Source organism: Ranitomeya variabilis, chromosome 1 (genome assembly GCF_051348905.1).
Source record: "Ranitomeya variabilis isolate aRanVar5 chromosome 1, aRanVar5.hap1, whole genome shotgun sequence".
NCBI classification, from domain to species: Eukaryota; Metazoa; Chordata; class Amphibia; order Anura; family Dendrobatidae; genus Ranitomeya; species Ranitomeya variabilis.
In genome coordinates, this window is record NC_135232.1 from 1,045,212,367 (window position 1) to 1,045,231,246 (window position 18,880).

The following is an 18,880-nucleotide window of genomic DNA, read 5'->3' on the forward strand; positions in this document are numbered from 1 at the left end:
ACAGTATGATGGGCCCGCAGCTCCCTTATACACAGTATGATTGGCCTGCAGCTCCCGTATACACAGTATGATGGGCCCATAGCTCCCTTATACACAGTATGATAGGCCCGCAGCTCCCTTATACACAGTATGATTGGCCTGCAGCTCCCGTATACACAGTATGATGGGCCCATAGCTCCCTTATACACAGTATGATGGGCCCGCAGCTCCCGTATACACAGTATGATGGGCCCACAGCTTCCTTATACACAGTATGATGGGCCCATAGCTCCCTTATACACAGTATGATGGGCCCATAGCTCCCTTATACACAGTATGATGGGCCCGCAGCTCCCGTATACACAGTATGATGGGCCCACAGCTTCCTTATACACAGTATGATGGGCCCATAGCACCCTTATACACAGTATGATGGGCCCGCAGCTCCCGTATACACAGTATGATTGGCCTGCAGCTCCCTTATACACAGTATGATGGGCCCGCAGCTCCCTTATACACAGTATGATGGGCCCGCAGCTCCCTTATACACAGTATGATGGGCCCGCAGCTCCCTTATACACAGTATGATTGGCGTGCAGCTCCCGTATACACAGTATGATGGGCCCGCAGCTCCTTTATACACAGTATGATGGGCCCGCAGCTCCCTTATACACAGTATGATTGGCCCGCAGCTCCCTTATACACAGTATGATGGGCCCACAGCTCCCTTATACACAGTATGATTGGCCTGCAGCTCCCTTATACACAGTATGATGGGCCCATAGCTCCCTTATACACAGTATGATGGGCCCGCAGCTCCCGTATACACAGTATGATGGGCCCACAGCTCCCTTATACACAGTATGATGGGCCCGCAGCTCCCGTATACACAGTATGATTGGCCTGCAGCTCCCTTATACACAGTATGATGGGCCCGCAGCTCCCTTATACACAGTATGATGGGCCCGCAGCTCCCTTATACACAGTATGATGGGCCCGCAGCTCCCTTATACACAGTATGATTGGCGTGCAGCTCCCGTATACACAGTATGATGGGCCCGCAGCTCCCTTATACACAGTATGATGGGCCCGCAGCTCCCTTATACACAGTATGATTGGCCCGCAGCTCCCTTATACACAGTATGATGGGCCCACAGCTCCCTTATACACAGTATGATTGGCCTGCAGCTCCCTTATACACAGTATGATGGGCCCATAGCTCCCTTATACACAGTATGATGGGCCCGCAGCTCCCGTATACACAGTATGATGGGCCCACAGCTCCCTTATACACAGTATGATGAGCCCGCAGCTCCCTTATACACAGTATGATGGGCCCGCAGCTCCCTTATACACAGTATGATTGGCCTGCAGCTCCCTTATACACAGTATGATGGGCCCATAGCTCCCTTATACACAGTATGATGGGCCCGCAGCTCCCTTATACACAGTATGATGGGCCCGCAGCTCCCTTATACACAGTATGATGAGCCCCCAGCTCCCTTATACACAGTATGATGGGCCCGCAACTTCCTTATACACAGTATGATGGGCCCGCAGCTCCCTTATACACAGTATGATGGGCCCGCAGCTCCCTTATACACAGTATGATGGGCCTGCAGCTCCCTTATACACAGTATGATGAGCCCGCAGCTCCCTTATACACAGTATGGTGGGCCCGCAGCTCCCTTATACACAGTATGATGGGCCCGCAGCTCCCTTATACACAGTATGATGGGCCCGCAGCTCCCTTATACACAGTATGATGGGCCCGCAGCTCCCTTATACACAGTATGATTGGCCTGCAGCTCCCGTATACACAGTATGATGGGCCCATAGCTCCCTTATACACAGTATGATGGGCCCGCAGCTCCCGTATACACAGTATGATGGGCCCACAGCTTCCTTATACACAGTATGATGGGCCCATAGCTCCCTTATACACAGTATGATGGGCCCATAGCTCCCTTTTACACAGTATGATGGGCCCGCAGCTCCCGTATACACAGTATGATGGGCCCACAGCTTCCTTATACACAGTATGATGGGCCCATAGCACCCTTATACACAGTATGATGGGCCCACAGCTCCCGTATACACAGTATGATTGGCCTGCAGCTCCCTTATACACAGTATGATGGGCCCGCAGCTCCCTTATACACAGTATGATGGGCCCGCAGCTCCCTTATACACAGTATGATTGGCCCGCAGCTCCCTTATACACAGTATGATGGGCCCACAGCTCCCTTATACACAGTATGATTGGCCTGCAGCTCCCTTATACACAGTATGATGGGCCCATAGCTCCCTTATACACAGTATGATGGGCCCGCAGCTCCCGTATACACAGTATGATGGGCCCACAGCTCCCTTATACACAGTATGATGAGCCCGCAGCTCCCTTATACACAGTATGATGGGCCCGCAGCTCCCTTATACACAGTATGATTGGCCTGCAGCTCCCTTATACACAGTATGATGGGCCCATAGCTCCCTTATACACAGTATGATGGGCCCGCAGCTCCCTTATACACAGTATGATGAGCCCCCAGCTCCCTTATACACAGTATGATGGGCCCGCAACTTCCTTATACACAGTATGATGGGCCCGCAGCTCCCTTATACACAGTATGATGGGCCCGCAGCTCCCTTATACACAGTATGATGGGCCTGCAGCTCCCTTATACACAGTATGATGAGCCCGTAGCTCCCTTATACACAGTATGGTGGGCCCGCAGCTCCCTTATACACAGTATGATGGGCCCGCAGCTCCCTTATACACAGTATGATGGGCCCGCAGCTCCCTTATACACAGTATGATGGGCCCGCAGCTCCCTTATACACAGTATGATTGGCCTGCAGCTCCCGTATACACAGTATGATGGGCCCATAGCTCCCTTATACACAGTATGATGGGCCCGCAGCTCCCGTATACACAGTATGATGGGCCCACAGCTTCCTTATACACAGTATGATGGGCCCATAGCTCCCTTATACACAGTATGATGGGCCCATAGCTCCCTTTTACACAGTATGATGGGCCCGCAGCTCCCGTATACACAGTATGATGGGCCCACAGCTTCCTTATACACAGTATGATGGGCCCATAGCACCCTTATACACAGTATGATGGGCCCACAGCTCCCGTATACACAGTATGATTGGCCTGCAGCTCCCTTATACACAGTATGATGGGCCCGCAGCTCCCTTATACACAGTATGATGGGCCCACAGCTCCCTTATACACAGTATGATTGGCCCGCAGCTCCCTTATACACAGTATGATGGGCCCGCAGCTCCCTTATACACAGTATGATTGGCGTGCAGCTCCCGTATACACAGTATGATGGGCCCGCAGCTCCCTTATACACAGTATGAAGGGCCCGCAGCTCCCTTATACACAGTATGATTGGCCCGCAGCTCCCTTATACACAGTATGATGGGCCCACAGCTCCCTTATACACAGTATGATTGGCCTGCAGCTCCCTTATACACAGTATGATGGGCCCATAGCTCCCTTATACACAGTATGATGGGCCCGCAGCTCCCGTATACACAGTATGATGGGCCCACAGCTCCCTTATACACAGTATGATGAGCCCGCAGCTCCCTTATACACAGTATGATGGGCCCGCAGCTCCCTTATACACAGTATGATGGGCCCGCAACTTCCTTATACACAGTATGATGGGCCCACAGCTCCCTTATACACAGTATGATGGGCCCGCAGCTCCCTTATACACAGTATGATGGGCCTGCAGCTCCCTTATACACAGTATGATGAGCCCGCAGCTCCCTTATACACAGTATGATGGGCCCGCAGCTCCCTTATACACAGTATGATGGGCCCGCAACTTCCTTATACACAGTATGATGGGCCCGCAGCTCCCTTATACACAGTATGATGGGCCCGCAGCTCCCTTATACACAGTATGATGAGCCCGCAGCTCCCTTATACACAATATGATGGGCCCGCAGCTCCCTTATACACAATATGATGGGCCCGCAGCTCCCTGTCATGATTTGGCAGTCTGCTGTCACATAAAGTGACTGCAGACATTTATTCCAAGCCTTTATCAACTTTATAGTATTAAATTGCTTATTATTAAATTATTAAAGCACCACTCTAGCAGGGTTTTTTTTTCCACCGCTGGAGTGGTGTTTTAAGCGAAAGTCCCCTGCCCCGGTCATTTACTCATCCTCCGGAGTATTCACTATTTTGTGGCACTGCTGCAGTGCCGCGGCTCAAACTTGTGAGCGCAGCTTCTGACTGGCCAGAAGTTTGAAGCTAAGTCACAAGAGCTTAATGTAAGACTATGAGGCTATGTGCCCACGTTGCAGATTCGTGTGCAGATTTTTCCGCACCGTTTTTGCAAAATCCACAGGTAAAACGTGCTGTGTTTTACCTGTGGATTTCCTGTGTTTTTGTGAGGATTTCGCCTGCGTTTTTACACCTGTGGATTCCTATACAGGACCAGGTGTACAACGCTGCGGAATCCGCACAAAGAATTGACATGCTACAGAAAATACAAAGCAGCGTCTCCGTGCTGTATTTTCTGCACCATGTGCACTGCAGATTTGGTTTTCCATAGGTTTACATGGTACTGTACACCGCATGGAAAACTGCTGTGAATCCGCATCATGTGCACATAGCCTGAGAGTGAGAAAGAGGCCAGAACGAGGCTCCTACAGACTCACACTGATTAGTGACCTCTGCGCTGCTCCATGAAACACTGGAGCCTTGGACAGGTCACAAACTGCAGGAGACGGAGCCGAGCGGAGACTAAAACAGATGAAAACGCTAGAAGGTGAGTATCAGACAGGGGGCAGGGGACGTGGATTTTCAGCACCGCTCCAGCAATGAAATAAAAAATAATGCTGGAGTGGTGCTGTAAATGTGATGCAGCTCTTGGTTACTGTATGCGGCTCCTTATACTAATACTCATAAAAGACCCAGGTGGTACGTATCAAAAGCCCCCTACCCTCCCCCATCTCCAGCCTCCCCAGACAGCAAATATTACATGATGGAGTACATATAATATCATAACAAAACATTATAATATTCAGCCCCCAGTTCCCTGTCCCCCCTCCCCCACTTCAGCCCCAATGCCCCCATCAACTCACATCCACCCCTTCAGTGCCCTGTCCCCCCTCACCCACCTTCAGCCCCCACAACACCCGCATGGTCTCACATTTACCCCCCAGTGCTGTCTCCCCTCCCCACTTCAGTACCCAATACCCCCATCATCTCTCATCCACCCCTTCAGTACCCTGTCCCCCCTCACCCACAATACCCCCATCATCTCTCATCCACCCCTTCAGTACCCTGTCCCCCCTCACCCACAATACCCCCATCTCTCATCCACCCCTTCAGTACCCTGTCCCCCTTCACCCACAATACCCCCATCTCTCATCCACCCCTTCAGTACCCTGTCCCCCCTCCCCCACTTCAGTACCCAATACCCCCATCATCTCTCATCCACCCCCTCAGTACCCTGTCCCCCCTCACCCACAACACCCCAATGGTCTCACATTCACCTCACAGTGACATACCTGAATTTAATAAACCTAAAATGTTCCATCCCCACTTACTGATGAAGTTTGCAGGCAGAACCAGGAAGTGTCTAGGTGAAATGCAAGAGGTGGGCACTAGGACCCAGCATGAACAGAGTGAAGAAAACTGCAGCCAGGGGAAAAGCTTCATGACAGGTGACACCATTCACTGCAGGGGGGAGACTGCAGCCGGCCACTATGCTAGCAGCCTGCAGAGTCTCCGTCAGACGGGAGCAGACATTACACTGCTCTCGTCCTATGCTTTGTTCTGCCTCCACACAGAAGTGGCCCTTGCTCCCGGTGGGCCCCTTCATATGACAGGGCCTGGGGCAATGGCCCCCTCTCCCCCCCCCAGTAGTAGCTACACTACTGTGTAGAAGGCAGCCACAGTCCCCGCCCACAGGCTGTGCTAGTTCGTTCAATCACAAGTAGCTCATCTTCCCTGGCTGGGGCCGCTCACCTCTTCCCCACACCATCCCAGTACTTAACTTATAACCAGAGAAGTTAGTGTGTGAGGAGGCAGCACCGCGCCCGGCATCCCCGCCGCCTCCTGCTGCTGGTGACACACACAGCTTCATGCTTATGGCTAGTACCGGCCAGCACATCTGACTGCAGGGGGCGGCGCCGCGCTGCCGCCCCCTGTTTTGAGAGACTGGATGCCGCTTGAGGCGAAGTGCTCACTTTGCCTCATTACAGCAACGCCCTTGAGTGACGCCCATCAGACCGGACTGCGCTGCATACTAGAATGCCATAACAGAGGGCTTACAGGCGGTGGCTGTACTGTATATTGGCAAAACCCGGTGACAGGTTCCCTTCAAGTCTTAGAAACCCATCTCCTCCCTCCCTGCTATTGGGCCACGCTTGTCTACCGAGGGAGCCCTACTTCTCTATCAACCTCCTTAGATGCAGAAGTTGCTATTGATTTCTGCATTTCAGGGACTGAACTGCTGGGATCAGAGTTAGTTTTGGGCTTCCATTGCAGATAAATCGGGCACAATTCCTGTTCCTGTGACATCCCTGAGACGTATATGTATGTCTCAACACAGAAAGATGATCCTCGCCACATGTAAATGTACACTACTCTGCACATAGTTTTTCTCTCCATGATTCACTTTATCAATAACATTAATATTGGTTCATAGGATCGTGCTGTAACATTTTTTCCCTTTAAGAAACCCTTACAAAATAAATTACAAATTCCATTTAAACAAGTAGAAAAAAAACCCAGCAAAATCCTGAATGTGATTTCAGCCAAAAAGTGGTCTTTAAACTTTAGCAGAGTTCTGCAAACTAGGAACTCTCAGCATTCTCTGAAAATTAGGAGCGGGAAATATATTTCTTCTTTATTCTTCCTGGATCCAAAAACATTTAAGATAATGGTTTATAGAAATACTAGTTTGTCAGAGCACTTTATTCAGAAAATGTAAAAACAATAGTAAATGGAGAGGGACGTGAACAAAGCATTATGTCTGTGAGAACAGGTCATATTCAAGGTACTAATTATTTTACCATATTTCAGCACATTTAATCCGATTTATAGATGTAAAAACTACAGAAGATCAAATTAAATGCTCTGTTCATAACACAGCATTGCTCTTAGAGATTCCACAGATTTCCCCATTTTGTAAATTATTTTGACTGAGTAATAAAGTATTAAAACATAAAAACAAGAAAATGCAATAGAACTGTAGTAAAATAAGATAACTGCGCATTAGGGTAATTTATTAATGCCATGGAGATTTGTTCCTGCTCATGGCTGTTTCTGGGAATCTATATTAAGCTTTCTCTACAGTGTTCTTCTGGGCTCTGTCTGATTCTTTTAAGAGCTTTTTTATATTTGTATGTTTTTCTTTGTTTTCATGTTAGTTCAATACATTAATATGTTTATCAACTAACAGGATGACACACTCTGACATCACGCTGACATAATCCATTACTGCAGTAGATGAAAATGTTTCCCTTTATCATTTAATCTTGATTCTATGGCTAATGGTTATATTTTTTTTATTTTTCTATTGCTTTTTTTATTACTATTAATAGTATGTGCAACAGGTCAGGAATTACCCTGAATTATTGGTAAAGCAGAAATGTGAACATATTGACAACAAAGTTCCCTGAATTGGGTAAACATTTCTACTTGTGCTCTGGGTATTACTGAGCAGCAATTTAAAGAGAACCTATCATCCGATTCATGCTGCCCAAACTGCGGGCAGCATGAGTCAGAGTTCGGCTGCATTCTTGCAGAAAATATGCTTAGAAAATCCATCCATGGACTATGTATCTCAGATGACTAGTCTGAGACAGGACTCAAAAGCTTCTCCCTGCCATGATCCCCTTGACTGACTCCCTATTTGTGTGCATAGGAAGATATAAGGTACAGAAATCTGAAGACCCAATTAATTAACTTGTAAGTCACGCTTTAACCTAGCGTACACCGCTATACCATTATGGGAACTTGGTTGTGCTCATTAAAAATAGAATAAGGTGCATAGAATATCATTTCTGGGTGCATGGTTCCTCTTGCATATTATATATTTACATAGCCTATTGCTTATCAGTTGCATGATTTATTGATTTTGGACCACAAGTCCTTCTATAGGTGGCATTTTACCAGTCAATCATAGTAGTTATAATAGCTAAAAAAAAGAGACACGTCCATCAAGGTCTACCAAGGAATAAAGCAGGGAATAGGGTATATAGTCAAAAGTATTGGCAGCCTTGAAATTGTTGCAGAAAATGCAGTACTTTTCCCAGAAAATTATTGCAATTGCACGTTTTGTTATACACATGTTTATTTCCTTTGTTTATATTGGAACAATACAGAAAAAACTGACAAAAAAGGAAATTGGAGATAATTTAACACAAAACCAACAAAATGGCCTGGACAAAATGTTGACACCTTTCCAAAATTGTGGATAAACAACTGTGTTTCAAGCATGTCATGAACGTTTAAATGCACCTGTGCCAAGTAACAGGTGTGGGCAATATGAAAATCACACCTGAAACCAGATAGATAAAGGGAGAAGTTGAATTTTTACATTGTGTGTCTTTGTGTGCCACACTAAGCATGGAGAACAGAAAGAGGAGAAGAGAACTGTCTGAGGACTTGAGAACCAAAATTGTTGAAAAATATTAACAATCTCAAGGTCAAGTCCATCTCCAGAGATCTTGATTGTCCTTTATCCATGGTGCGTTATGTTATCAAGATGTTTATAACCTGTGGCACTGTAGCTAGCCTCCCCGGATGTGGACGGCAGAGAAAAATTGATGAAAGGTTGCAACGCAGGAAAATCTAGATGGTGGATATGCAACTCCAATCAAGAAATTCAAGCTGTCCTGCAGGCTCACGATGCATCAATGTCAGTGCGAACTGTCTGTCGACATTTGAATGAAATGAAAGGCTTTAGCAGGAGACACAGGAGGACCCCACTGCTTATGCAGAGATATAAAAAAGATAGATTGCAGTTTGCCAAAATGTGCATAAGCCAAAATCCTTCTGGTAAAGCGTCTTGTGGATAGATTAGACTAAGATAGAGCTTTTTGGTAAAGCACATCATTCTACTGATTACCGGAAATGGAATGAGCCTTGCAAAGAAAAGAGCACAGTGCCTACATTCAAATATGGTGGAGGTTCAAAGATGTTTGGGGTTGTTTTCCTGCCTCTGGCACTAGGTGCCTTGACTTTGTGCAAGAAATCATGAAACCTAAAGATTACCAAAGGATTTTGGATTGCAATGTAGTGCTCAGTGTCAGAAAGCTGGGTTTACATCCTAGGTCATATGTCTTCAGGCAGGACAATGACCTGAAACATACTTCAATAAGGCCCCCGAAATGGATGGAAAAAAGCAGTTGAGAGTTCTGAAGTGGCGAGCAATGAGTCCGGATCCATATCCAATTGAACACCTGTGGAGAGATTTTAAAATTGTTGTTGGGAGAAGGCGCCTTCACATATGAGAGACCTGGAACAGTTTGCAAAAGAAGAATGGTCCAGAATTCCAGTTGAGAGGTGCAATAAGCTTGCTGATGATTATAGGATTGATTGCAGTTATTTATTCCAAAGTGTGTGCAATCAAATATTAAGTTTCCAACAATGTTGTCCAGTCTATTTTTGTGTTGTTCCAATACACACAAATGAAATAAACATGTGTATAACAAAAAGTGTAATTGCAATAATTTTCTAGGAGAACTACCGTACTTCATTTTCTGGAACAATATCAAGAGTGCCAACACTTTCGGCCATGACTGTATGTACAACCATAATGCATGATCCTGTCTGCCATAAGAAATCTAATCTTTCCCTTCTGATTCTAATTGTTGGTTCACTAGACCAAACTTTCAAAAAGATCTTTATACATTTACATCATTATTTGCTATTTTTTTCTAAAAAAGGAACACAGCTTTTCTTGAAACCATCAATGGTTCACTCTGTCCTCAGCTCTTTGGTTACACTATTTCACAGGTTAATATTTCACAGATGTAACTATGTAATTATTTCTTATAGTAAAGAAGCCCTGTCTCCTCTTGAGAGTGAACCTTTCTTGCTCCACATAGATGGATACACAGAGAATGCTGTATACATAACATAAGATACACCGAGACTGCTGTGTACATCGCATAGGAGACACTGAGAGTGCTGTTTATGCATCACACAGGAGACAGAAATAGCTGTATATATCACGTAAGAGGCACCAAGACTGCTGAATACATCATATAGGAGACATCGGGCCTGGGGCATATACATCAAATAGGAGACACTTGGACAGATGCATATACATTACCTGGTAGACTTTGGGGTTGGGGCACATAAATCACATAGTAGACACTGGGGCAGGAGACTATACATCGCATTGGATATACTAAAGCTGGGGCATATATATCACATAGGAAAACAGGGGCTGGAGTATATACATAGCATATTAGACAGTGGGGCTGGAGCATGTACATCACATAGAATACACTGGATCTGGTGCATATAAATCACAGGAGACACTGGGGCTGGAACATATACATCGTATAAAATACTGAGACTGCAATCTTCATCAGTGGAACGGGAGCTCAGAACACTAATTCAAAGCAAGAAGGAATCTTTCATTGCATGTGCCGCAGCATTAAGTTGTGAATGCTCTGTGTGCGTGCATGCAGTGTAAGGAGGAATTAAAGGCCGTTGCCTTGAACACTGCAGTCCCGGGAAATTTGCCCAGGGACCGGAGAAAAGGACATAGTTTAAGGCCTATGGGTCAGAGATCTGATCTGCAATAAAGATACTCTAATAATATGTATAGGGGCAGAGCAATAGACAATAACTGAGTCACGTTCCTAAAGAACATATGGATTCGCAGCTGGAGGCTTTGTTCACATTGATTTTATTTCACTTTGCATGGACCTTATCTACATTTAACCACCTGAGTATATTAAATGGCATATTATGGACACTGGAATTGGGTACATCAGCAACAATCTCTTTTGTGGTATATGTAGAGCTAAAGAACACATTTGGTAAGGCTGGTTTCATACTAGCGTTCGGCAGGGCTGCGGATGGCAGCCTTCTTCCTCTGTTAAGCCCCACCCACTGCAGCACCTCTTCCTTCAGCTCCACCTACGTCTGCATGCGTCATGCGTACCCTATCTTTAACATTGGGTACGCAGGCCTTGCGGATGTATGCAGATGCCTCCACATGCATCGTTTTGACGCTGCGCTGAACTGCGTCGAACGCAACATCTACATCTGCATACATCCGCATGGCCTGCGTACCCAATGTTAAAGATAGGGTATGCAGAACGCATGCAGACATAGGCGGAGCTGAAGGAAGAGGCGTGGCAGTGGGTGGGGCTTCACGGAGGAAGAAGGCTGTCATCCGCAGCCCTGCCGAACGCTAGTGTGAAACTAGCCTAATTCTGCCTTCTCTTCATATTTGGTGACCGATTCCCTGTTACTAATATTTAGGGGACCCACCCGTGCAGACCTTGTTTTTGGGGGGTTTATTATACTGATCAAACCATAGCTATACTTATATTTCTAGGAACACTTGGACATATCTATCATAATTCTCCTTGTTTAAATCACAGTATGATGGTTTTATAACCTGATAGGTTTGCTTGTAACACATGCTTATATTCATGATTAACGCACCTTATCATATTCACCTTTAGTTTATGAAGTATATCTCTATGTGCTACTTTTCTGGTTCCTTGTTTATTATGATTCAGAACAGATAACATATAGCTTATAGCTGTACAATTATTACTTTTATGGGACCTAAGCTATTATCCCAGTGCCAGCTTTAAACTAACACATAGCTGTACTCTGTTGCCATTTTTAACATTCATTTACTACATTCAAAAATTTGAGTTAAATACCCTGTAAAAATCATAGACCTCCCCTTATTGTGCTGCTCCTTTCCATTTTTTGTCATCAAAATCTTATTGTGGGAACTTAACATAAAAGAAAAAAGAGGCGGAAGTGTAATGATTATAATATTTTTTAATAACTATTAAAATAAGCAGACCAAAGATGTACTAAACAAATTCTATTAAATAGGACCTGTTACTTGGACAAAAAATTAGTTCAAAAACTTGTAAAAATCCCTGATTCTGCCCCTCATTTCTATTTTGTGCTGCGTCTCGCCATTGCAGAGATATTTACGTTTGTTGCTTTTGAAGAACAGTATGTGAAATCTCTTTTTGCAGACCAAAGAGCGTTTCTTCCCAGTTTTCTCTGGGAGCAGGCTGCAGTGCTTTAATGTTGTGTCTTTGTGCTGCCTTTTTTCTTGATGCTTTCTGAATCTTTTTGTCCTTTTCGATGAGTTTCTCAGAATCAAGCGACCTTAAGGATTATTACAAGGTAATTAACACAATTTGTTGGTGTAAGTGGCAGATACTCTTTAATTGTATATTGGATTTAAGGCGTGCTAAGTGTAATATTTATGAATTAATGTTATAATTTTTACAATTGCACTTTTCTCTTTTAGGTTAAGTTTCCATGCTGAGTTTTTGGCGCTGCGTATTTCTGCTGGGCAAAATATAACCTGCAGCAACTCACACTGTGGTTGGGATTTATAGAAATCGCATGTTCACTGTGCTCACATTTTACACAGCATAAATTGACATGCGGAGGCTTTTTGAAATCTGTAGCATATCAGTTTTCTTGTGGGTATTCTGAGTTTTGTTTGCGTATTTTTCCCATAGAATTGCACTAAATGTAGAATATCCATGGGTAACGCACTAAAACCACATGAAATCTGCGCAAGACTGTACCAAAATAGTGTTGTCAAATCCTAATACCAGGATATATTACAAATAAAGCAGCCTTATTTAAAGCATGACATACCCAAAAGAGACAAAAATGGCAGTAAAAAATGTGATAAAAGCACATGAAAAAAATGCTAATTATTTTAGCAAATAGGTGCAAAAAAATGGTGCAGAAAATCTGCAATAACAATAACACACCAAATACTCACCGTGGGGACGCAGCCTTGCTCTGTAACATGTTCTTTTCTTTTTTCTTAACATGATGCAATTTCATTATAGGGCTGGAACAACAGTTATCGTGGATAGCACCAAATCCTCATCCTTGGTTTTAGTGAGATCTGTAAGTACAAATAGATCAATTTCAAACAATATATTGCTCCGGCAGTCGATGTCATATTTGTCGAGAGTGCCGCCGTGATTCGTTGTTAGCCACCATGTGACTGGGGTCACTGGGCTATTTAAAGGTCCTTCTCGGCACCAAATGCCATCCCCTTGAGAAAGCGGCACGGCGCTGCCGCGAAACGCGCGTCGGGGTCCATTCTCCGGCTATCCTCCCACCTCACCCCCCCTATTGGTAAGCCTGGTACTTATTTGTCAGACCCCATTTACATGTTACGGGATCTAGTCACATTTAATTTTAACACACTTTTGTGGGATGTCTGTGTATAGGACTATGGCTAGCTGTACCTAGACTATTGGATATATCTTTGGCCAGCAATTGATTACATTAGATCATGGGGCGTTTCGGTCTTTTCCCCCTTGGGGGCCATGTCTGAGTGTGTGTGTGGGGGAGGGGGGTTTCAGCATTTCTTGGCATCATCTTATGTGTTACTGTATAATACCAATTAATTTTAATTCTTATATGGACTATTAATGAAATAAACGTTGATATTTATTGTTAATCGATGCTCCGCATTTTCTCTTGTTCTTTATACACATATATATATATATATATATATATATATATATATATATATATCTATGGTATCAAGGATGTCTTACTGAAATGTGTGACTGTTTAGCAGGATTTGTGCATTTTTTTTTCAGGGTAAATGTCAGATTGTGGTGCATCTCACTCAGGATAGGCCTGCAACTATTAATACGACATCAAACTACAACTCGGTGTCACCTCGCCTTCCTTCTGTGCCATTTTTACTAGAGAAAAGAGAATGTTCTGCGCATCCTTTTAAAAGTAAGTTTTCTTACCTGATGGACATGATACATGAAGGGAATTCAGCCGTAAAGGCCAGACATAGAGGGGATTCATTGTGCGATGAATTTTTCAAATCAGTTCTGCTTGTGGCTGTGCTGCTATCTGCACCCAGTTTACCAGTGTTGGGGCTCGCTCACCCCACCGTATTAATCGGCCTAGTGATATCTGATTTTTTTATCGCATGTTGCAATTTGACTCACCTATTCAAGTCTATGGGTGCGTGGAAATCATTGGACTGCACTCGGATGACATCTACATGCGGTGTAATTTCCGCGGACTCACAGAATGAAGAAGATGGAGAAGGTTAGTTCTTTATCTTCTCCTCACAGTGTCCCTATCGAGTCCCTCTGCGCCCGCACAGGTTGCACCAAAGATATGTCTGTCCCCGTTTGAAACATTTGGCTTATCATTGCATGTAACACTTCTATCAAGCACTGATACTAAAACACACTTATTAGGAGATTTGATAGGCCCTCTTTAAATATAAATAATGTATTGCTCCAAGAATATGATATCACAAGCATACGTGTTCATTCTGCCATTTCTATTTTCTGGTCCTGAATTGAAAAATTCCTACAATGAAATTTATTGTGTTTAAATACATTTCAAATGGGCTGTCCAATTCTGTTTGACATGATATGTCTCATTACTAAAAATGCAGGGTTACATATTCTTTAATATTTTTTTACCAGGATCTATTTTACTAAGAACATCGTATTCAGCTTCCTTCAGAACGCCTTCTTTTAATATGGAAATTAAAGCTCGGCCTCAGGTAATACACTGAATCTTGTTTTGGATAATAATTCTTTTTTCAAATATTAAAAATGTAAGTCTTGCCAATCCGAGCAGTTTAACCACACATACGCCATTAATAATAACAGTAACACATGAGGATTTTGACAATTTCGAAAATACTCCTTCTGTCAGCCCATTGGCACCCCTGCAGCGCAATCACGGGGTGCAGTACCGATGGGTTGATAAGGCAATCGGAGACCTGACAAAATGTCTGCCATTCACCACAGCCTGTCATATCCCATGGGATATAGGGCCTGATAAGCTACCTGTCAGTCAAGCACAGACAGGATACATGGCACTACTAAAGTAGTACCATGTATTACTAATGTTATCATAAGATCACATGTTCCCTTGACAGACTAATAAATATTGTAAAAAAAAAAAAAATTAAAAAAGTATTTTTAAGTGTTAATTTTTTTTTTGAAAACACTCTTGTCGAAATCCAAGTCAGTTATGTGGTATAACAACATATACTATAACACTATGTCATTACTTATCCCAAATGGTATCACAAAAAAAATAGAAAAAAACGATGTCAGAATTGACATTTTTGTATATACCGCCTCACAAGACAACTAAAACAGTGATAAAAAATGTCTACATATCTTAAAATGGTACCAAATAAGTACTATAACTTGTTATACAAACAACAAGCCTCCATGCAACTATAAAAAAAAAATGAGTGAGCGGTGAGTTGAGTTTGTAACATTTTGATGGCTGTTTATGGTTCAAAATCCACACAGAAGTGAATTACAAAAAATACATATACTGTACATATACTGTGGGTCAAATAAGTATTGAACATGTTCCTAATTTTCGAAGCAAATATATTTCTAAAGGTGCTAGTGACATGAAATTCTCACAAGATGTTGGCAACAACCCATCCAAACTACACAGGCAAAGAAATCAATGTGTAATAATGAGAAATTACACAGTGAAAAAGGGTTGAACACATGAAGAAAGAGAGGTGCAAAAAGCCATGGAAAGTCATGACAACAGCTGAGCTCTATCAGTAATTAGAATGCAATCTTGCCACTTAGTGGAAAAATAATATCAGCTGGTTCAACTGATGGCCTATTAAAAGGTGTCTCGTTACCAAGGTGCTACACAATTAACATCTCATGATGGGTAAAACCAGTGAGCTGTCTCAAGACCTTTGCGACCTTTTTGTTGCAAAGCATGCTGATGGCATTGGTTGCAGAAGAATTTCTAAACTACTTAAGGTTCCAGTGAGCACTGTTGGGACCATAATCTGGAAGTGGAAAAAAACAAAATTTTTCCATAAACCGGCCACGACCAGGTGCTCCCTGCAAGATTTCAGATAGAGGAGTGAAAAGAATTATCAGAAGAGTTGTCTAAGAGCCAAGGACCACCTGTGGAGAGCTACAGAAAGACCTGGATTCAGCAAGTACAATTGTTTCAAAGAAAACTATAAGTAATGCACTCAACCGTCGTTGTCTCTATGCACGTTCACCATGCAAGTCTCCATTATTTAACAAAATGCATGTTCAAGTTTAACATTTGTTCAACAACATTTAGGCTGTGTGCACACGTTGCTGATTTTTTGCGGTTTTTTCGCGATAAAAAAACTATAAAACTGCAAACAAAAGCATACAATATGCATCCCATCATTTAGAATGAATTCCGCAATTTTTGTGCACATGATGCGTTTTTTTTCCGGGAAAAAAATGCATTGTGGTAAAAAACGCAGCATGTTCATTAATTTTGCGGGTTTTTTTTGCGGATTTCCCACCATAAAATGCATTGGGAAATGTCCGGAAAAAAAACGCACCAAAAACGCGGTAAAAACGCATACAGATTTTTTGCAGATTTCTTGCAGAAAATTTCAGATTTTTCTCAGGAATTTTCTGCAAGAAATCCTGAACTATAGCCTTAGACAAGCCTGTGAAATACTGATAGGATATAATGTGGTTAGATGAGATCAAAATTAAACTCTTCGGATGCCATAATACACAACATGTTAAGAGGCCAAAAGGCACTGCATATCACCCTAAAAATGCCACACCAACAGTGAAGTTTGGAGATGGGAACATCATGGTGTGGGCCTGTTTTTCACTGTATGTCAATGGCACACTTCATGTAACTGAAGAAAGTATGAATGGACAAATGCACTGAGACATTCTTGCTAAAAATCTTCTGCCATCTACCAGAATGATGAAGATGAAATGAGGGTGAACATTTCAGCAAGACAATGATACCAAACACACAGTCAAGGAAGCTCTCAACTGATTTTATAGAAAGAAATTAAAGCTGCTAGAATGGTCTAGCCAATCACCTTATGGAAGGAACTAAAGCTCAGAGTTCATGGAAGGAGCCCACAGAACCTTCAGAGCGTTTGTGTGGAAGAAAGAGCCAAAATCCCACCAGAGCAATGCATGCCACCAGTTTCTCCATGCAGGAGGCATCTTGAAGATGTCATTACTAATAACAGTATTTGCACAAAGGATTAAATAAAATTTTTGTAATTAATGCCATCAATATGTTTTGCAACAATAAGGTTGTGAAGGTCTTGAGACAGTTCACTGGTTTTTCCTGTCATCATGAGATATTTCTTGTGTGGTAATAAGACACCTTTTGAACCAGCTGATAAGTGGCAGGATTGCTTTCATAGTACTATATTATATATATATATATATATATATATATATATATATATATAGTAACATAGTAACATAGTAACATAGTAACATAGTTAGTAAGGCCGAAAAAAGACATTTGTCCATCCAGTTCAGCCTATATTCCTATATTCCATCATAATAAATCCCCAGATCTACATCCTTCTACAGAACCTAATAATTGTATGATACAATATTGTTCTGCTCCAGGAAGACATCCAGGCCTCTCTTGAACCCCTCGACTGAGTTCGCCGTCACCACCTCCTCAGGCAAGCAATTCCAGATTCTCACTGCCCTAACAGTAAAGAATCCTCTTCTATGTTGGTGGAAAAACCTTCTCTCCTCCAGACGCAAAGAATGCCCCCTTGTGCCCGTCACCTTCCTTGGTATAAACAGATCCTCAGCGAGATATTTGTATTGTCCCCTTATATACTTATACATTGTTATTAGATCGCCCCTCAGTCGTCTTTTTTCTAGACTAAATAATCCTAATTTTGCTAATCTATCTGGGTATTGTAGTTCTCCCATCCCCTTTATTAACTTTGTTGCCCTCCTTTGTACTCTCTCTAGTTCCATTATATCCTTCCTGAGCACCGGTGCCCAAAACTGGACACAGTACTCCATGTGCGGTCTAACTAGGGATTTGTGTTATGACCCCAGTGGACAGGGTCTCAGAGGAACGTGTAAGTCTGCAAGATACAAAAATCCAGCTCATAGGGCTGTGGTAACTGGGTTGACCAAATAGCTACTCCTAACGCCAACACTAGAAGTAGCCGGGGATCATGCCTACGGTGATCGCTAGATGACTCGCGCCAGCCGGAGAATCTAACTACCCCTAGGAGAAGAAAACAAAGACCTCTCTTGCCTCCAGAGAAAGGGACCCCAAAGCAAGATACAAGCCCCCCACAAATAATAACGGTGAGGTAAGAGGAAATGACAAACACAGAAATGAACCAGGTTCAGCAAAGAGAGGCCAGCTTACTAATAGCAGAATATAGCAAGATAACTTATCTGGTCAACAAAAACCCTATAAAAATCCACGCTGGAGATTCAAGAACCCCCGAACCGTCTAACGGTCCGGGGGGAGAACACCAGCCCCCTAGAGCTTCCAGCAAAGGTCAGGATACAGATAGGAACAAGCTGGACAAAAATACCAAACAAAACAAAAGCAAAAAGCAAAGAAGCAGACTTAGCTTGAAAAACAGGAACCAGGATCAGAGGACAAGAGCACAGCAGATTAGCTCTGATTTCAACGATGCCAGGCATTGAACTGAAGGTCCAGGGAGCTTATATAGCAACGCCCCTGAACTAACGGCCCAGGTGAGGATATAGGAAAAGACAGACGCTCCAGAGTCAAATCACTAATGACCACTAGAGGGAGCAAAAAGCAAAATCACAACAGTACCCCCCCCTTAGTGAGGGGTCACCGAACCCTCACCACGACCACCAGGGCGAT

At 43.4% G+C, this 18,880-nt stretch overlaps 1 protein-coding gene across 1 annotated transcript in view; it reads left to right on the top strand.

The window, feature by feature from the left end:
* Positions 1 to 18,880, top strand: part of LOC143793096 (uncharacterized) — a 204,797-nt gene that overhangs the window by 125,669 nt on the left and 60,248 nt on the right. Inside the window, exons 10-12 of the mRNA XM_077279733.1 lie at positions 13,060 to 13,120; positions 13,828 to 13,972; positions 14,686 to 14,765. Coding sequence (XP_077135848.1) covers positions 13,060 to 13,120; positions 13,828 to 13,972; positions 14,686 to 14,765 — 286 coding nt within the window. The remainder of the gene's footprint in view (positions 1 to 13,059; positions 13,121 to 13,827; positions 13,973 to 14,685; positions 14,766 to 18,880) is intronic.